Source organism: Sturnus vulgaris, chromosome 22 (assembly GCF_052056855.1).
Source record: "Sturnus vulgaris isolate bStuVul1 chromosome 22, bStuVul1.hap1, whole genome shotgun sequence".
Lineage (NCBI taxonomy): Eukaryota > Metazoa > Chordata > Aves > Passeriformes > Sturnidae > Sturnus > Sturnus vulgaris.
The window spans coordinates 4,774,638-4,788,982 of NC_142264.1; the positions used below are offsets into that span (position 1 = coordinate 4,774,638).

Below are 14,345 nucleotides of genomic sequence, written 5' to 3' on the forward strand. Positions count from 1 at the left end.
GCGAATTTGCAACTGTGCAATTGGATTCGAGGATAATTGGGGCAGATGTTTCATCATCCTTTTTAAGAATTACAGTGCTGTGGTGCAAGGATGTGTTTGCAGTACAAATAGATAGAATACATATATAATAAAACAGCTGTAATATAGCACCTGGAGCTGAGAGGATTCTCCAGGGAAAGCATCACATTCTGCACAGAGAAGGTGACTGACTGCCTGCCAGCACCTGGCTCAGCATGCCACCTCTATCCACTGGCCTGAAGATCTCCACCCGTGTCATACTGGGCTCCCTGCCATCCCCCAGTCACCTCTGCTGCACTCACCTCTCCGTGGGATCCTGCAGGGAGGCAATCCTTGGAAAGCCACTGTGAACACCAGGCAGTCCTTACAGAGGAGCCCTGTAAGGGCTGAAGAGGAAGGTCAAGTCTTGCTGGGATGAAGGGCAGCAGCTGAAGGGGAGATAAGACAGTGTAACCATTTCAAGTGTTCTGGCACAAGGAAACTTGGGCCAACCACAGCTCTCAAGCTAGACTGAAAACAAGCCGATACACACACTGCTGAAGGACTGATTTCTTTCAAAAAAATTTATTGAAATGTAAAATACTTAATACAAAGCCATAGTGGTGCCTCCTCAGAAGAGGAGCTCACATCTCAGGCATTAAAAAAAAGACCAGCAGGATACACACAAACCAGGACACTGCTTGTCCACAGCTCCTGGCTCATATGGACAGTGACAGCCACATCCCATCTCATACCCCTGAGACATTCAAGCCAAACCCAAACTGTGGTTACCAAAAGTGTGGATACTCCTGTTCTCCAAACACATGTGCCTGAATTTATATTCTTAAAAACAAGGGCTCTCAGTCAGGGGACAAACTGCTAGATCCATATTACAAGTAAATTAAAATCCAAATCATCTTCTGGGGAGAAACATCACAAAACATATCCCTTCTTCTCTGTCATTCTGCACAAAGTTCTGGGACACTAGACACAGCAACAGGTGCTAGGAGACATGTCCCAGTTGCACCTGCATCTTTAAAAAGGTCAGATATCAATTTTTCAGGCCATTGCACTAAAAGGCTATTGTACTTAAGTACTACTTTGTAGTAACAGGACACAGGAGATATCCTAGGAGTGAGGAATTTTGGTGTTTTCTGAAGGGTGGAATGAATGTTTGGGAACTAGAACACTGAAAAAACCATGTAATACTGAGAATCAAAGCTGCCATGCTGGGATTTCAAATGACTGCTTCTGGCCATGTGCCCTATCCCTCCAAATCCAGCAACCTCTGTCGAGCTTCCAAAACGATCTCCTCTGTCACCTCAGGTTTGAGAATGTCCTTGATCTGCAGTGAAAAGAAGAGCAATATGAGCACCAGGAATCAACTACTGATTTGCACTCTGTGGGGAGACAAAGGTCCCTGACTCATGGCAGTGACGAGCAAGGGAGTTTAGAGGGTTGTGGTGAAAAAAGACCTATGGCAGAGTGTCCAAGGCAAAATTAACTTTGCCAGTAGGGAATTCTTACAGAAACCAGAGGAAGTCAAAGAAGAGGCTACTAACCCTCCTCATCTTCCCTGAAGGACGCACACTGTATTTGGGGAGGGCAGAGATGACTTAAACACAGTTATATTTCAAAAGAACACCTCATTGAGGATGAAAGCAGAAGACAATTCAGATCTCATTTATTTATGGGAAGAGAATTGCCCATGATTGTGCTGGCAGGAATCACAGTGAAAAGCTGTACAGCAAGAGGTCAAATGGAGGCAGCCTTCCAGCAGTGCAGGATGTGGATACAGACGTGAGACTGCTCTCTGTACAATACATGACATTTACTTTTTCATTGCTTCATAAAATGCACTGTACCCTCATACAATGCCAAATTTAACACTGTTTTCACAGGAATTAAAGGGTCCATAATCCCAGTGAGCGATACACAACATCTATCAAAAAAGGGACTGATCTCTCTTTAAGAATAGTTAGACTTTGCCAGAGGCAGAACCTTTCAAACTAACCCTGAAATTGTGCAACTTACGTTATGCAGAAGGGAAGAGTTCATACTGTCACCTACTACAGAATGCTTTGGTAAGTGGAAAGGAAACTCTGACTCCAGCAGCAACTGATGCAGCCTTTCTGTTCCCTCCCCTCTGTGTGGAATAAACACTACTGGTTCCTGTACCTGATGAGAAAGGGATGCTTCATAGCAATACAGGATGCTGGTGTCAAAGAGCATCATCTTGTGAGTAACCAGAGCCACGATGCAGTTCCGGAGCCGTGAGATCACCTCCCGGTCAGACAAGGGAACTGGCTGAGGAAGGACAGAGGAAAAGGGATGAATGCACAGGGAAATAATGCAAGTAAAAAAAGCTTTGCTGTGAACCTAGCACAAGATCCTGAAAGTCTCAGGTTACTCACATGCCTCTGACTGTGTCAGACTACAAAACCATCATTGGTAGAAGAAGGCTCACTTTCCCTGAACACTCACCTCCAAGTTGGAGGTGTAGCCTCCAGCCTCATCATCCTTCTGCTCCGGGGTTGGGTAGATCCAGATGAAGCCATTGTTGCCAAGGATCACAGATGCACCACAGGGCAGGTCATGGAAATGAGTCTTCTGGCGTTTCACAAGGGAGGGAGAGACCTGAACCAGCACACCCTGGCCAAGCTGGAGAGCAGACCATGAGGCTCAGTGTGAGAGACATCATGAGCCACCACAGATAACACCAAGTCACTGACACACACACGCTCCATTCCTGGTCTGGGAACAAGTCTGTTCTAACACCTTTTGCTGTGAAACAGTGGATATAAAACCTGCCTGCCTCTGGGAGCACTGGGAGGATTAGCTAATGCCTATGCAGCCCTTTGAAGATGAAGAATACTCTTAAGTGCTTAGCACAAATGTTAATAATATCTTGATTGTAACTACACATCAACCATCCCTGCAGAAAAATGAGGAGTCAGAGGCCCAATTTAGCAGAACACTTTCCCTCGTAATCCAATCACTGTCCTTCACCCTTTGTGCAATAAGCACACTTCCCTTTCATCTTTTAAGTGCTAATACCCTTGGTCTGGTAATCCCAAACTGCAGCCTACGCTCCAACGGCCCCTTGGCTTATTTCAATGCACAAAACCAGAGATAAATGCCAATTGCATAAAGCCTAAAATAGAGCCCTGGGGAGAGGAACAAGTCATGGGGGCAATGGCCAGCAGAAGAGGAGTGAGAAGATCTCTCCCCAGGATTTAATTCTCAAATGGCTAGTGGGGGAAACAGAACTAGCAGGCTGAAACTGCAGACAGGGAGAGCAGTGGATCAAAGGACAACTCAAGGACACCTCCTCTGCTTCGGGGAAACTCTGCTTGGGGCTACCACGTAGGAGCTGAGTCTTCCTATCCTGCAGGAATGGGATATAAAAACATACTGCTCTACTCCAGAGCTCTTTTCTTAAAAAAAGCCTCCAAAAGGCCTTATACAAGTCAGGTGGTGCAGAATTAACCCAGGATCAAGGGCTTTGGAATAACTCACCTTCCCGTACTTCAGGCTCCGGGTGTGCAGCGATACAGCCCCATCAGAAAATATAGACTGGACCTCTGCCTGTCGGTGCCACTTAAGGAAACAGGGTCCCTAAGGCTACCCAGTGCCACCCCAAAATAGCTCTCACCCCCAGCCAAGCCAGCCAAGCTCTCCCTGTTCTTCCCATGCCCTTGGCTCTTCTGTGAATGGGAGCAGCAGAAGGATACACTGATGAGATCCCCTTCCTTCAGGTAGTCTCTCATTGCAAGCTCATCTTCTGCTGATTTCCTCCTCTGAAACATCGCAAGAAAAGTCACACGTAGCCCAGAATGAGAAAACATCCATCAGTAGCTCATTGTGGGGGCCCTTAGGATGCCATGCAAAACACAGCCAGCTACACTCACCAGCTCCCCGCCAGGTAAATTTATAGACGACAGCAACAGGACTGAATCCAGCCTGGAATTTGTTTCCACTTTCCATCGCTTCTGCTGAACCTAAAGGGGAAAAAAACACTCGAACTTACGGGTACACACTCAAAAATTGAATAGGACCTGCAGCTCACAAAGCTGCAGGAGGGGACAGCTCTGCGGGCTTCTTCCAGCCTCATCCCGCCTAAAATCCGCATGTTCCCAGTACCCTGCACAGGAACACTGACGTGTATCAGTGCTTTAGGATCCCGGGAAGCGCTTAGGCTTAGACTGAGCAAGGACCACCCTCCTCCTCCTCGACACCGCGACAAACAGGGGGCTTTACCTCGGTAATCCTCCCGACCACGATGTCGCCGATCTCGCCGTTGTACCTGCACAGAGAGCGGCGGTCACACACCTCACCCCGCCGAGCCGGGCCCGCCATCGGCCCGCACCCGCCACGGCCGCCTCACCTGGCCTTCAGCGCCCTGACACACACCAGCTTGTTCACCCTCTCCACCACGCCGGCCACCGAGGCGATCAGCTTGTCATCCTCCACAAAAGTACCGTGGCCCCTGCGGAGAGAGAGCGGCTACCTAAGGACAGCCCGAAGCCGCGCCACCCCGCCGCCGCCGCTTCCCTTTCGCTGCTGCCCGCACCTCATGTATCCTGTGTCCGTGGTGATCGTGTCCCCCGGTGCCACCAGGTGCTTCTCGCCGCCCCGGGGCGCTCTGCAATCCAGGGGAGCACGGACCGCCGGCAGCCTCATGGTGACCGCCGCCATCTTGGCCCCGCCGCACGCGCCTTCCGCCCGCCATGTTGGCTACTGGCGAGAGCGCGTCTGAGGGCGCGGGCGCCGCCATCTTGGGTGAGGGCGGCAGGGGCGGTGACTGGGCAGCCATGTTTGTTCCTGGCAACGAAGGGACTCTTGGGCTTCACCCTGGCAGAGCACAAGGCGGCCCGCGGCCATCTTTAGTGCGGGCAGGGTGTGCCACTTCTTCGGGCAGCCCCCGGCAGTGACCCGCTCCCCCAGAACCCGCTCGGAAAACCGGGGGGACCCCACGGGTCTCCACCGGGGCTCACCGGGCCCCACAGCCCGGGCCGGGCTGCAGTGCTGCGCGTTGAGGCGGGGAGCAGCACCCCCAGTTTGGGTGCCCCTCACACACGGTGCCCCGCTGAGAGCAATCCTCTGGTGGCCTCTCCAGTTGTGCTTGGCTTACAGATCCCCGCGGGACTCGGGACTGACCCCTTCCCCTCGGCCGAGCTGTGCCAGCGGGAGCTGATGCGGCCGTGGAAAAGTTTTATCCATTCAAGCACCGGTTCGGCTCTCAGAGGAAGCTCCACGGCAAAAGCAGCCCGCGGTGGCCGTCAGCAAATATGTCGGTTCCTTCCAGAAGGGTTTGCATCTGTATGCCAGCACAGGCAAAATATGGGCACTAATTCATGGAATGTATCAAAGGATATCAGTAGCTATGGCTTCAAAGAGTTCACATGGATATGGACTGGCTGAATAGATAAAACCCACTCCAGAGTTGTATCAGCGCTTACCCCAGCTCCCAGACGTGGAAAAGGGCTTCTTTAGCCGAAACTTGGGGATTTCCCCCCTCCCAGATGCACTTCTTGATCCAACAGTTGACACCACATCTCCTTACAGATTGTTCTGTTAGTTAAGACCTTCACTCATCCCGATACCCACATCCTTCCCCTGGCACATAAAATAAAGCTCTCCATGCTATCCCTCTTCTAAATGATAAATGTTCCAAGTAATTTTTATTTAGAATACAAGAGAGGTACAAATGTATTTACACTGTGTACATATACAATCAAATAATATATAATATCAAAGTCTTGTAAATAATGTTTACATAAATATTTACAAAGTTAAAGTGACAGTGGTTTGGGGTTTTTTTTTTCTTTTGTTTTTATTTTCTTCTGGAAGTGAAACACGGTTTGTGAGAACTTTATACATCTTAGACTTATAATTAATATTAGAATACCTTCTTTTAAGAATTATGATACACAGCCCTCCTCCGCAGTGTGGGGACTCCAGAGGGCGCTTAGAGTTGTCCTTGGGGACAGAGCTGGTCCGGGGACAGGTTTTCTCTGTCCCCAGAGGGCAGTAGCAGTTCCAACCAAAATGCTCCTTCACAGCTGGGGAGAAGAGCTGCCAAGGGCTGGAACAGGCACAGCCCGGCAGAGCTCAAAACCTGCCTATGGATGGGCATTCCCAGCTGGCACGGTGTCCCCATGGCACCTGGCCTGTCCCCTCTGCCCACAGCATCGCTTGGAGCGGTGACAAACCCCAGTACAGGGCTGGAGCAGGGCGGGCAGAGGGGCTCGGGTGCGGGAAAATGCAAATGTTCACTAACTCGGGGTTCCCAAGGAGGGAAAGGTGTCCCTTGAAAGGAGCCACTCCCGGGGCAAACAGGCATGACTGGGGTGGCCGCATCAGGGCCGTGCCAACCTTTCAACGGGGCATGTGTCTGCTAGAGCAGAGGACGATGGATAAGAAGAATTTTTCTTTCTACCAAATTATCTGTAAAACCCAGGCATGACTCACCCAGGACCAGCTTTTTGCCCCCCAAGTCCTACCCCAGTGCACTGGAAAACCCACACAGCACATCCCACTGCATCCCTTCTCCTTTGCCAACTCCAAGGGCCACCAGCCCACCCTGTGCCACATCTCCCTGGGGATGATCCCGCACAACTCAGCTGCAGAGCTGAGGGTTCCCCTCCTGCCGAACCCCCGCAGTCAGCAATGCCCAAAAACAACCCAACACTCCTCCGAGACACAAAGCAGCTCGACCAAGGGCCACCCCCCTAGTTCATTGCATGTCTCGGCATCAGTCTTTGCTGTCCCAGATCCCGCTGCCGCACCGGGGCTTCACAGCACCATGGTGGGGATGTGATGGGCCAGCGAGGCGGGATGGGGCACGGGCAGGGCTGGCGAGTGCGCCTGCAGGGAGGCGTTGGGGGGCCGGTGGCGAGCGCTTTTCTGGTGCGCCCGCAGCCCTGCGAGCTGGGAATAGGCACTTTGGCAAACCTGGCACTTGTAGGGCCGCTCGCCCGTGTGCAAGCGGACGTGGTTGCGGAGCGTGGAGGACTGGCTGAAGCGGCGGTTGCAGAAGCGGCACACGAAGGGCTTGTCCAGGGTGTGGATGCGCATGTGGGAGCGCAGGTTGCTGCGGGAGTTGAAGCCTCGGTGGCAGATGACGCAGCGCATTCGCCCTGTCGTGCTGGCCCCCGTCTCCACCGCGTGGAAATCCTCTGGGAACGGCAGGAGTTAGTCAGGCACTGCCCTCCAGCACGGCAGCTCACCCCACCCCAAGTTCCTGAAGTGTTGGGTGCCCTGGAAAGTCCCCTGTGCCTTCTCGCTGGCTCCCTGCTGCTGAGGTCACCTATCCTGGGCAGATTGGCATCCAGGCTGGCTCTTAGGATTTTGGGATGCAGCCAGGGCTGGGGATGGGCTCAGCCAGATTTAAGTAAGGGGAACATTCAAGCTGAACTGAATGAAACCCTTATAGATGGACACGAAACCAATGTTCGCCTCCCTGGGCTGCAGCAGAGCTGGAGAGGGTGGGTGCAGGAGCTCTCAGGAACCCCCAGCCACACTGTCCAGCCCCTGCCCTGGTCCCAGCTTCTCCTCTCACTCTGCTGGGCTCAGACATGGCTCTCTCAGAATGGGGAGCAGAGTCAGGGAGCATAGAAGTGGCTCCAAATACAGCCTGAGCTCTGCTCTGCCATGGAGAAGCACCTCGGGGAGCCATTGGGACAAGTGGAGAGCGAAAGCCCAAGGAGAGAAAAACCTCCTGTGATGGTGATTAAGATCCCTTAAATGCAGAGTGGGGATGTAGAAACACTTGGTGTTTCAGGGAAGATTCAGGGAGGAATCTTCTTGCACTCACACCCTGCACTGCTCCTTCCTGCCTGGCAGGGTCAGGCAGTGACTGCCAGACACCCACCAGCAACAGCCATGGGCAAACTGGCCAGGAGGCATCGCCCTGAATTACTGAGCTTGAATTACTGCTCAAGCTGTGTGGATTATTTCACAGTCCCTGTGCTTGTCCACAGAGATCTGGGATATCTGACATCCCCCTGGGATGTCCCTGCCTTGTGCCCACCCAATGGCCTCATTTTACCTACCATGCTTATTTTTTTTCTGCTCCTCTTCCAGCCCTGGCACACCTGGGATGCCCAGGAAAGTGTTGTGGGAGTTCCCATACCAGACCAGCAGCTCTTGGTCTGGAGGAATCATCTAGAAAGAGAGACAAAGAAAGGCTTGTTGAGAGGGGCAATGAACATCCATCCCTGTGCTGGTCCATTCGGACCTACCCTGGCTCTGCCCCATTTCTGTGAGACCCTGGTGCCATCTGGGACCTGCCAGCAGTCCCCAACACCCACAGGGAGGCACGGAACAGCCCAAGATGCAGCTCTGGAGGTGATGGCACAGGTCAGCACCAGCACAAACCCACTCCAGGCTCTCTCCCAAGCTGGGACACAAATGGGGTTATGGGCAAATATGCGGCTACAGAGCACAGGGACAGATCTGGAGTCTCCACAGTGCAGGACCCAGAGGTCCCAGCAGCTCAGGGGACCAGGACAGGGTGGAAAACAGAGACATGGAGAAATAAACCATTGGTGGAGCCACAGCCAGCGTGAGTGACAGCGACCAAAGCAGCTCAGGGGACACAGAGCCCCAGCTCAGGGCTCCAGCAGAACATTTTTTCTTTGGACAGAGCCATCAGCACCATCCAGCTGCAGGGCACAGGCAGCATCTCCCAGCCACCCCTGCCAGGGCTGATTTTAGAAGGTGGAAATGCAGATCCACCAGCAAAGGGCTCATCAGCTCACGGAGCAGAGAAGAGCTCGGGGCTGCTATGAGACCATGGCTCAGGAGTGAAATGCTGCTTATATCCCCAAAGCTGCAGTGCCTGCAACAGCCCAAGAACAGCTACAGGATCAGGGCAGGGGTTTTGTATCATCCACTCTCCCATTTCCCTGAAGCCATGGCACTTCTCCTGTCCCTGCTGTTCCTGTCCCTGCTGTTCCTGTCCTGCTCCCTCATGGCCAGGGCGAGCGGCCAGGAAATGCTGCTCAAGGTTCCCCTCATGCAACAGCCGTGGCTGGGAAGATGGATCTTCTCAGTCCAGTTCAAACAACACTAATAACATCACTTAATTAAAAAAAAATACATATTTTCCCTAGCACTCCCTACTGCTAAGAACCTAATTTAGAAATAGGAACGTCCTGCGTTTCGGAGGATGGTTTTCTGTACACTGTGCATGTTAGCATCATCCACATGAAACACAGATCCTAAGTTCAATCACCTCAACACTGAAAATATGTTGAATTTTAAGCATCTGAAATCAATAGGAATTTGACTTCATGTCTTTGTCCATCTGCATAAAGACCTCACTGGGCTGCAAAGGAGGAATTTGGGAGGCAGAGGAAGCCAATATCCTTTTGCATCCCAAACTGATGACACTGTTTCTTGGCATTATTTACTCTTAAAAGAAAATTAGTAATTTTTAATACAAGCAAATAAAATATTACTGAAGGGATAAAACAATCTGCATGGGTGCATACATGGGGGTGTGTTTTATTCTGCTGAAGCTGCTGCAGCTGCGCCAGCAGCGGGTGAGCACCCATGTGCATACACCCCAAAGTAAATTCAAGTTGCCCCCCAGGAATCTTGTGGCCTTCAGATAAAAGGCCAAAACTTTCTGCCCTCCCTTTATTTTTTAGCAGCAGCAATTTGGTACTGCTGAGAAAGAGGATGGGAAAGACAAATCAGCAAATAAGGGCAGGAACGGGCAAAATGCATGGGAAAAAAAAAAAGCACCAAATAAATCTGATTTTTTGGCATGTAGGTAAAAAAAGCATCCAAAGAGATGCTTTTGGAGCCCTGGTGCAGCAGAGGTGAGTGCAGAGCAATAGGAACCGGGCAGCTCACCGTGCCACTGCCACAGGGGCACAGCAGGCATGGGCAGGAGGTGGAGAAGCCACCAGGGCTGGAGGGTGCACACATGGCTACACATGGAGACGTGTGGTGCTGAGCAAGGCAGTGGTTAAGTTTGGGTCGGTGTGTGCCTGCTGAGCTTGAGGAGCAGAGTGACAGCAGGCACCCTTCATGCCCACCTGCTCCCACACATCACTTGGGGTTCAGCGCTCTCAGCATCTCAAATTCATTGCTTGTGCCAAGGCAATTAAACTCATCCTGATCCACTCCTCACTGCTTCACCCCAGGAACAAGCCCACAGCTGGATCATGGCTGTACCCAAATATTCTCTCACCCACTCCCTCGTCTGTGCCTGCACAAGGTGTAAAAACCACAACTGTGTTCCTAATTACGCTACGGCTCCCTGGAATTATTTTACTTACTTGCATAATTTAGGAATAGTAGTAAAAAGCACTTAAGTAAGGTGCTGTCACAACAGGCACAGCTGCCCACAGGAATATCAGGTCTTAAAACTAGAAACACCTGAAGCCTGTGGAGGGATGTCCAACATGAGAACAGCAGGGAAGGGATTGGAGCTCTTGGGAAAGGTGGCAGAGCCCAAGGGGCACATGGGACTCTCCTGAAGGAGAGAATATCTGATGCTCTTTCTACTCACCCATCCTCCTTTGCCACCCCACAGCAGCAATCCCTAACCCAGCCCTGCTGCTCTCTCAGCACAGAGTTGGGCTGTGCTCCTGTGCCCGTGGAGCATTTGAGTTTGTGCTGCTCCATGAGCCAGTGCAGGAGCCTGGATAGATCCAGAGAGCTGCCCGTGCCCACGGGACCAGCAGGCACTCACAGTCATTCCCACTGAGACCCTTTCCCAGCTGCAAACGCTCCTCAGGTGAGACTCTGAACCCAATACTGGAGGGGGACAATCCCACGGTGCTGGTCTGGGATGGACTGGGACATGTCCCCTCTTGTGACTCTAAGCCAAAGCTGCTGCACAGGGCCATCTCCCCAAGCTGCCACCTTTTTTATGGCGTTGGGTTATGGGGACACTGCACTCGAGCAGGGCTGGTCCCCACCATCATCCTGCTCTGGCACGGTGTGATTTGTATGCATGTGTCATCAATAATGCCAGGGAGCCAGACACCCACCTCCATTCCAGAGTGTCCTGTAGGGAGCTGTGGGCACCCTTCAGCCATCATCCCACTGCAGGGCAGCCTGTGCCACCCTTGAGACCCTGCCCCTGTGCCACACCAGCACAGACCAGCACTTCATACAGGAGCACAGGGGTAAGGAGGCAGGAAGAGCCCCTTCCCTGCAGTGTAAAGCCCGAGGCACAGCTGCCCCAGCACCACTCCCTGCCCACTCCCTGGCTCCCTGCACAGCTGAGGGTGATGCCAGGCAAAGCAGTGCAGAGTCAGGCACAGCCTGTGCTCAAGCACCTGGGTTCACAGAGCCCCCCAAACTTTACCCTGCTGTAAAGAAGCAGATTCTGTACAAAATCCCACTTCTTCAATGGAGCATCCAAGCCCTGTCCTTACCAAAGCTCCATCTGGGTCAGAATCACAGCTCTTTACATGATTTACACCCCAAACAGGGATCTGCTCTCCCTCTGTTCAACACACATCACTCCATGAGCCCACAGAAAGGGGGTAGAGAGGAGAAGGGGCCTTTACTACTCCCTGAAGCGCATACAATATCCCTTCCCTGTGGTTTCTACCTCTGCTGGTGGATCTGAGTGCCAAGGATGTAAAAGCTGCTGTGTCCTTTCCACCAACAACCCAAAGAACAAGGAAGGGAGAGTCTGTGGGATGGGGGATCCCACCACCCTGCTCCTCTATTGCAGATGCCCTATTTCCCTTCAGCCCCACTTACCTCAATGGCCTTGTAGAAGATGCTGTTCCCGATCTGGACCACCTCGAGGTTCTGCTCCTGCTCGTTCCGTGCACATTTGATGTAGGTCATCCAGCTGCGGTGATCCTCCTGGCTGGCGTCGATGAAATACCGCACCGTGCCGTCCTCGTTGAAGACCTGAGAGGGGAGAGAGTGCTTGGTAGCGATGCTGCCAAGAGCTGCTGAGCCCCTCCACCTCCTGCCTCTGGGATAAAGCCCCTGCACAGGGACAAGCTCAAAGCCAGCATAGCCTTGGGGCTGAGATCCTGACAGGGGAGATGCCAAATCCTTCCTGCTCGTGGTGCTGGACTGCTCCGGGGCTGAGAAATGTGCCCTGCTCTCACTGGCACGGCAGGTCCTGCCAGCCTCTGTTTCCCTGGATAACCCAGCTCCCTTCCCCAATCTCCCTTCTCATCAGAGCCCCACCAGCAGCTCAGCCCCAAAGGAAGGGGCTGCTCAGCACCCTGCAGCTGTCGTGGGAGCGGGAGAATCCCTGGATGGAGGAGGAAGGTGCATGCCAGGCCTGAAAAGATGCTTGGCAGGGTGCCAGGAAAGATGAGGCAAGTTTCTGTTAGGCATATAATTGTAATAATAATAATTAACAATAATTAAGAAGTGCAAGTCTGAGTCAAATCGAAAAATAGGAAAACCGTCTATATTGGCCGTGCATTAGTGCACAATGTCCTGGCATCTCAGATCCCCACCAAACTCCAGAGTTTCATTCAGGAGTAACCTCACCAGGGCTGGGGCAAAGCAGGGAGCAGGACACAGGGCAGAGCTGTTTTTGCCCACTGTGGCCAATGCAGGCAGCAACCAGTCGGGTGTTCCACCAGGACAGGATGGGCAGGGCAGGGCAGCGTGTGATCCGGCTGCCCGAGACACGAGCAACAGCATTTTGGGGCTCCTGTGTGGGCTGGCTGCACCTCATCCTTCTCCTGCAGGGGGTTCCTAAACCCACCTGCCCAGATGTTTGCATGAATGGGGAAACTGAGGCACAAGGATGGTGCCCGATGGTGCCCAAGCACGGGACAGAGTCCCAGCGCCCCGTCCCTATTTTCCTCAGACCAGTCTGGGCTTGGGGTTCAGGGGGGTCTTTACCTCCCACATGAGGTTGTTGTTCTTGCACAGGTCCACATGCTCGGGGGAGATGACCCTGCCCGTGAACGGCCCCATCTCGGTGCCAGCCTTGATCCAAGTCTTGGAGAAGATGCCGAGCCCTTCCCCGGGAATGGAGCTCTGCGCGATTATCACTTCCGACGGCAGCACCAGGCTGGAGAGCTTCTGCACTTCTGCGAGGGGGGAGATGGCTCAGAAAGGGGCAGCGGTGGGGGAGAGGGGGGAGATCAGGGGCGGTGGGGACCCCGCCCAACCCCGGCCCCAGCCCAGACCCCGGGGCTGAGCCTTTTAAACGCCCAACCAGGCTCCCACAAAGCGGTACAAGGTTCCCCCGGGGCATTGAGGAGGTACCTGGGAAAAGCATCCCGGGCTGGGCGAGGGAGCGGGGCTGGGAAAGGAGGTTAAATGGTGTCTATTTCGGCCCATCCAGCAATTTGTCATGCTGTTAAAGTGATCTGCATTCATTAAACTCAACTAGAAAGAAATTGCTAATTCTAAATTCATTAGTCCTTTAGGAATGCTGTAGCGGTACATTGTGCCTGAATGGCGCGAGGGCTTGTTTAAAAGGGCCCAGGAATTCCTCTTACAAAATGGGGAGATGAGATGGTTGACATATCGTGAATGGAAATGGAATTAGCCTTCATGGTAAATTAAGAGAGGAACAGAAATCCGAGAGGGGGAAAAGGGAGCTGGGACGCCCCGGCGATGCCGGGGCGAGAGAAAAGATATTGTCCCGGGCGGCTGAATGCGGGGCGGCCCCGGCCCCCCCAGCCCGCGGTTTAAGTGGGAACTTTCTCAGGTCAAGCCCAAGTTAACCAAATGAATTTAAAGCCCTTTTTTCCCCAGTCCCACGCCTGCGGAGAGCGGGGCGCCGGGACCGCATCCCGCCGCCGAGCACCGGGAGCCGGCCCGGGGCCGATGGGGAAAACCGAGGGGATCGGGAACGGTCCGGGGAGGGTCACTCACCTCCAGAGAAGGACTGAGCCAAGACTTCGGCCGTGAAGGCGGTCTTGGGGCTGCTCTTCTCCTCGAAGAGCTGCTCGCCCAGGACGTTTCTCCAGCGGCCGTAGAGGAAGCTGTGCAGGATGTCGGAGGTGATCACCTCGGCCAGCGAGAGCCCCTGCGGCTTCAGCCCAGGCTTGAGGACCAGGGCCTCGGCGGGCAGCACCGAGCCCATCATGGGGGCGAGGCGGCGGGGCCGAACGCGACGGGGCCGGGCGCGGCGGGCGGCGGGCGGCGGGCTGGGCTCCGTTCGGCTCGGCGGCTCCCGCCCGGCTATATATGAGCTTCATTGACCCTCCTAATTGGTTATTAATGACCTCCCTGACGTTGGCGGAGAGACTGGGGCTGCCGGAGCGAGGCGAGCCGTCGGAGCCCCCCCCTCCCATCTCCTCCTTCCCTCCCCTCCCGGGGGTGGGGTGGCTGGAGGGAGGGAGGGACACGGCGAGCACACACACACACACACACACACACATAAA

The 14,345-nt window shown here is 53.5% G+C and overlaps 2 protein-coding genes across 2 annotated transcripts; both read right to left on the bottom strand.

Annotated features, from left to right (window-relative positions):
* Nucleotides 1-566: 566 nt before the first annotated feature.
* EXOSC2 (exosome component 2) lies at nucleotides 567-4,781 on the bottom strand. Its single transcript, XM_014873229.2, has 9 exons — nucleotides 4,571-4,781; nucleotides 4,385-4,486; nucleotides 4,258-4,303; nucleotides 3,909-3,998; nucleotides 3,732-3,797; nucleotides 3,517-3,585; nucleotides 2,482-2,658; nucleotides 2,176-2,304; nucleotides 567-1,342 (listed from the first exon to the last, which is right to left on the bottom strand). Exons 1-9 carry the CDS (start codon nucleotides 4,693-4,695, stop codon nucleotides 1,262-1,264), a joined length of 885 nt encoding a protein of 294 aa, XP_014728715.1. The 5' UTR covers nucleotides 4,696-4,781; the 3' UTR covers nucleotides 567-1,261.
* Nucleotides 4,782-4,907: 126 nt separating this feature from the next.
* Nucleotides 4,908-14,053, bottom strand: PRDM12 (PR/SET domain 12). Its single transcript, XM_014873124.2, has 5 exons — nucleotides 13,834-14,053; nucleotides 12,850-13,040; nucleotides 11,734-11,889; nucleotides 8,055-8,166; nucleotides 4,908-7,178 (listed from the first exon to the last, which is right to left on the bottom strand). Exons 1-5 carry the CDS (start codon nucleotides 14,045-14,047, stop codon nucleotides 6,796-6,798), a joined length of 1,056 nt encoding a protein of 351 aa, XP_014728610.1. The 5' UTR covers nucleotides 14,048-14,053; the 3' UTR covers nucleotides 4,908-6,795.
* Nucleotides 14,054-14,345: the final 292 nt, after the last annotated feature.

Excerpts from the sequence above, each read along its gene's own strand:
- PRDM12 (XM_014873124.2), bottom strand. The coding sequence starts at position 14,047 with ATGATGGGCTCGGTGCTGCCCGCCGAGGCCCTGGTCCTCAAGCCTGGG. Across the intron at positions 11,890-12,849 it reads ACAACAACCTCATGTGGGAG|GTCTTCAACGAGGACGGCAC; the intron begins GTAAAGACCCCC and ends CTCCCCTCTCAG. Across the intron at positions 8,167-11,733 it reads TCTTCTACAAGGCCATTGAG|ATGATTCCTCCAGACCAAGA; the intron begins GTAAGTGGGGCT and ends CTCTCTTTCTAG.
- EXOSC2 (XM_014873229.2), bottom strand. The coding sequence starts at position 4,695 with ATGGCGGCGGTCACCATGAGGCTGCCGGCGGTCCGTGCTCCCCTGGAT. Across the intron at positions 3,999-4,257 it reads TGGTCGGGAGGATTACCGAG|GTTCAGCAGAAGCGATGGAA; the intron begins GTAAAGCCCCCT and ends TTTCCCCTTTAG. Across the intron at positions 3,798-3,908 it reads ATTTACCTGGCGGGGAGCTG|AGGAGGAAATCAGCAGAAGA; the intron begins GTGAGTGTAGCT and ends GCGATGTTTCAG.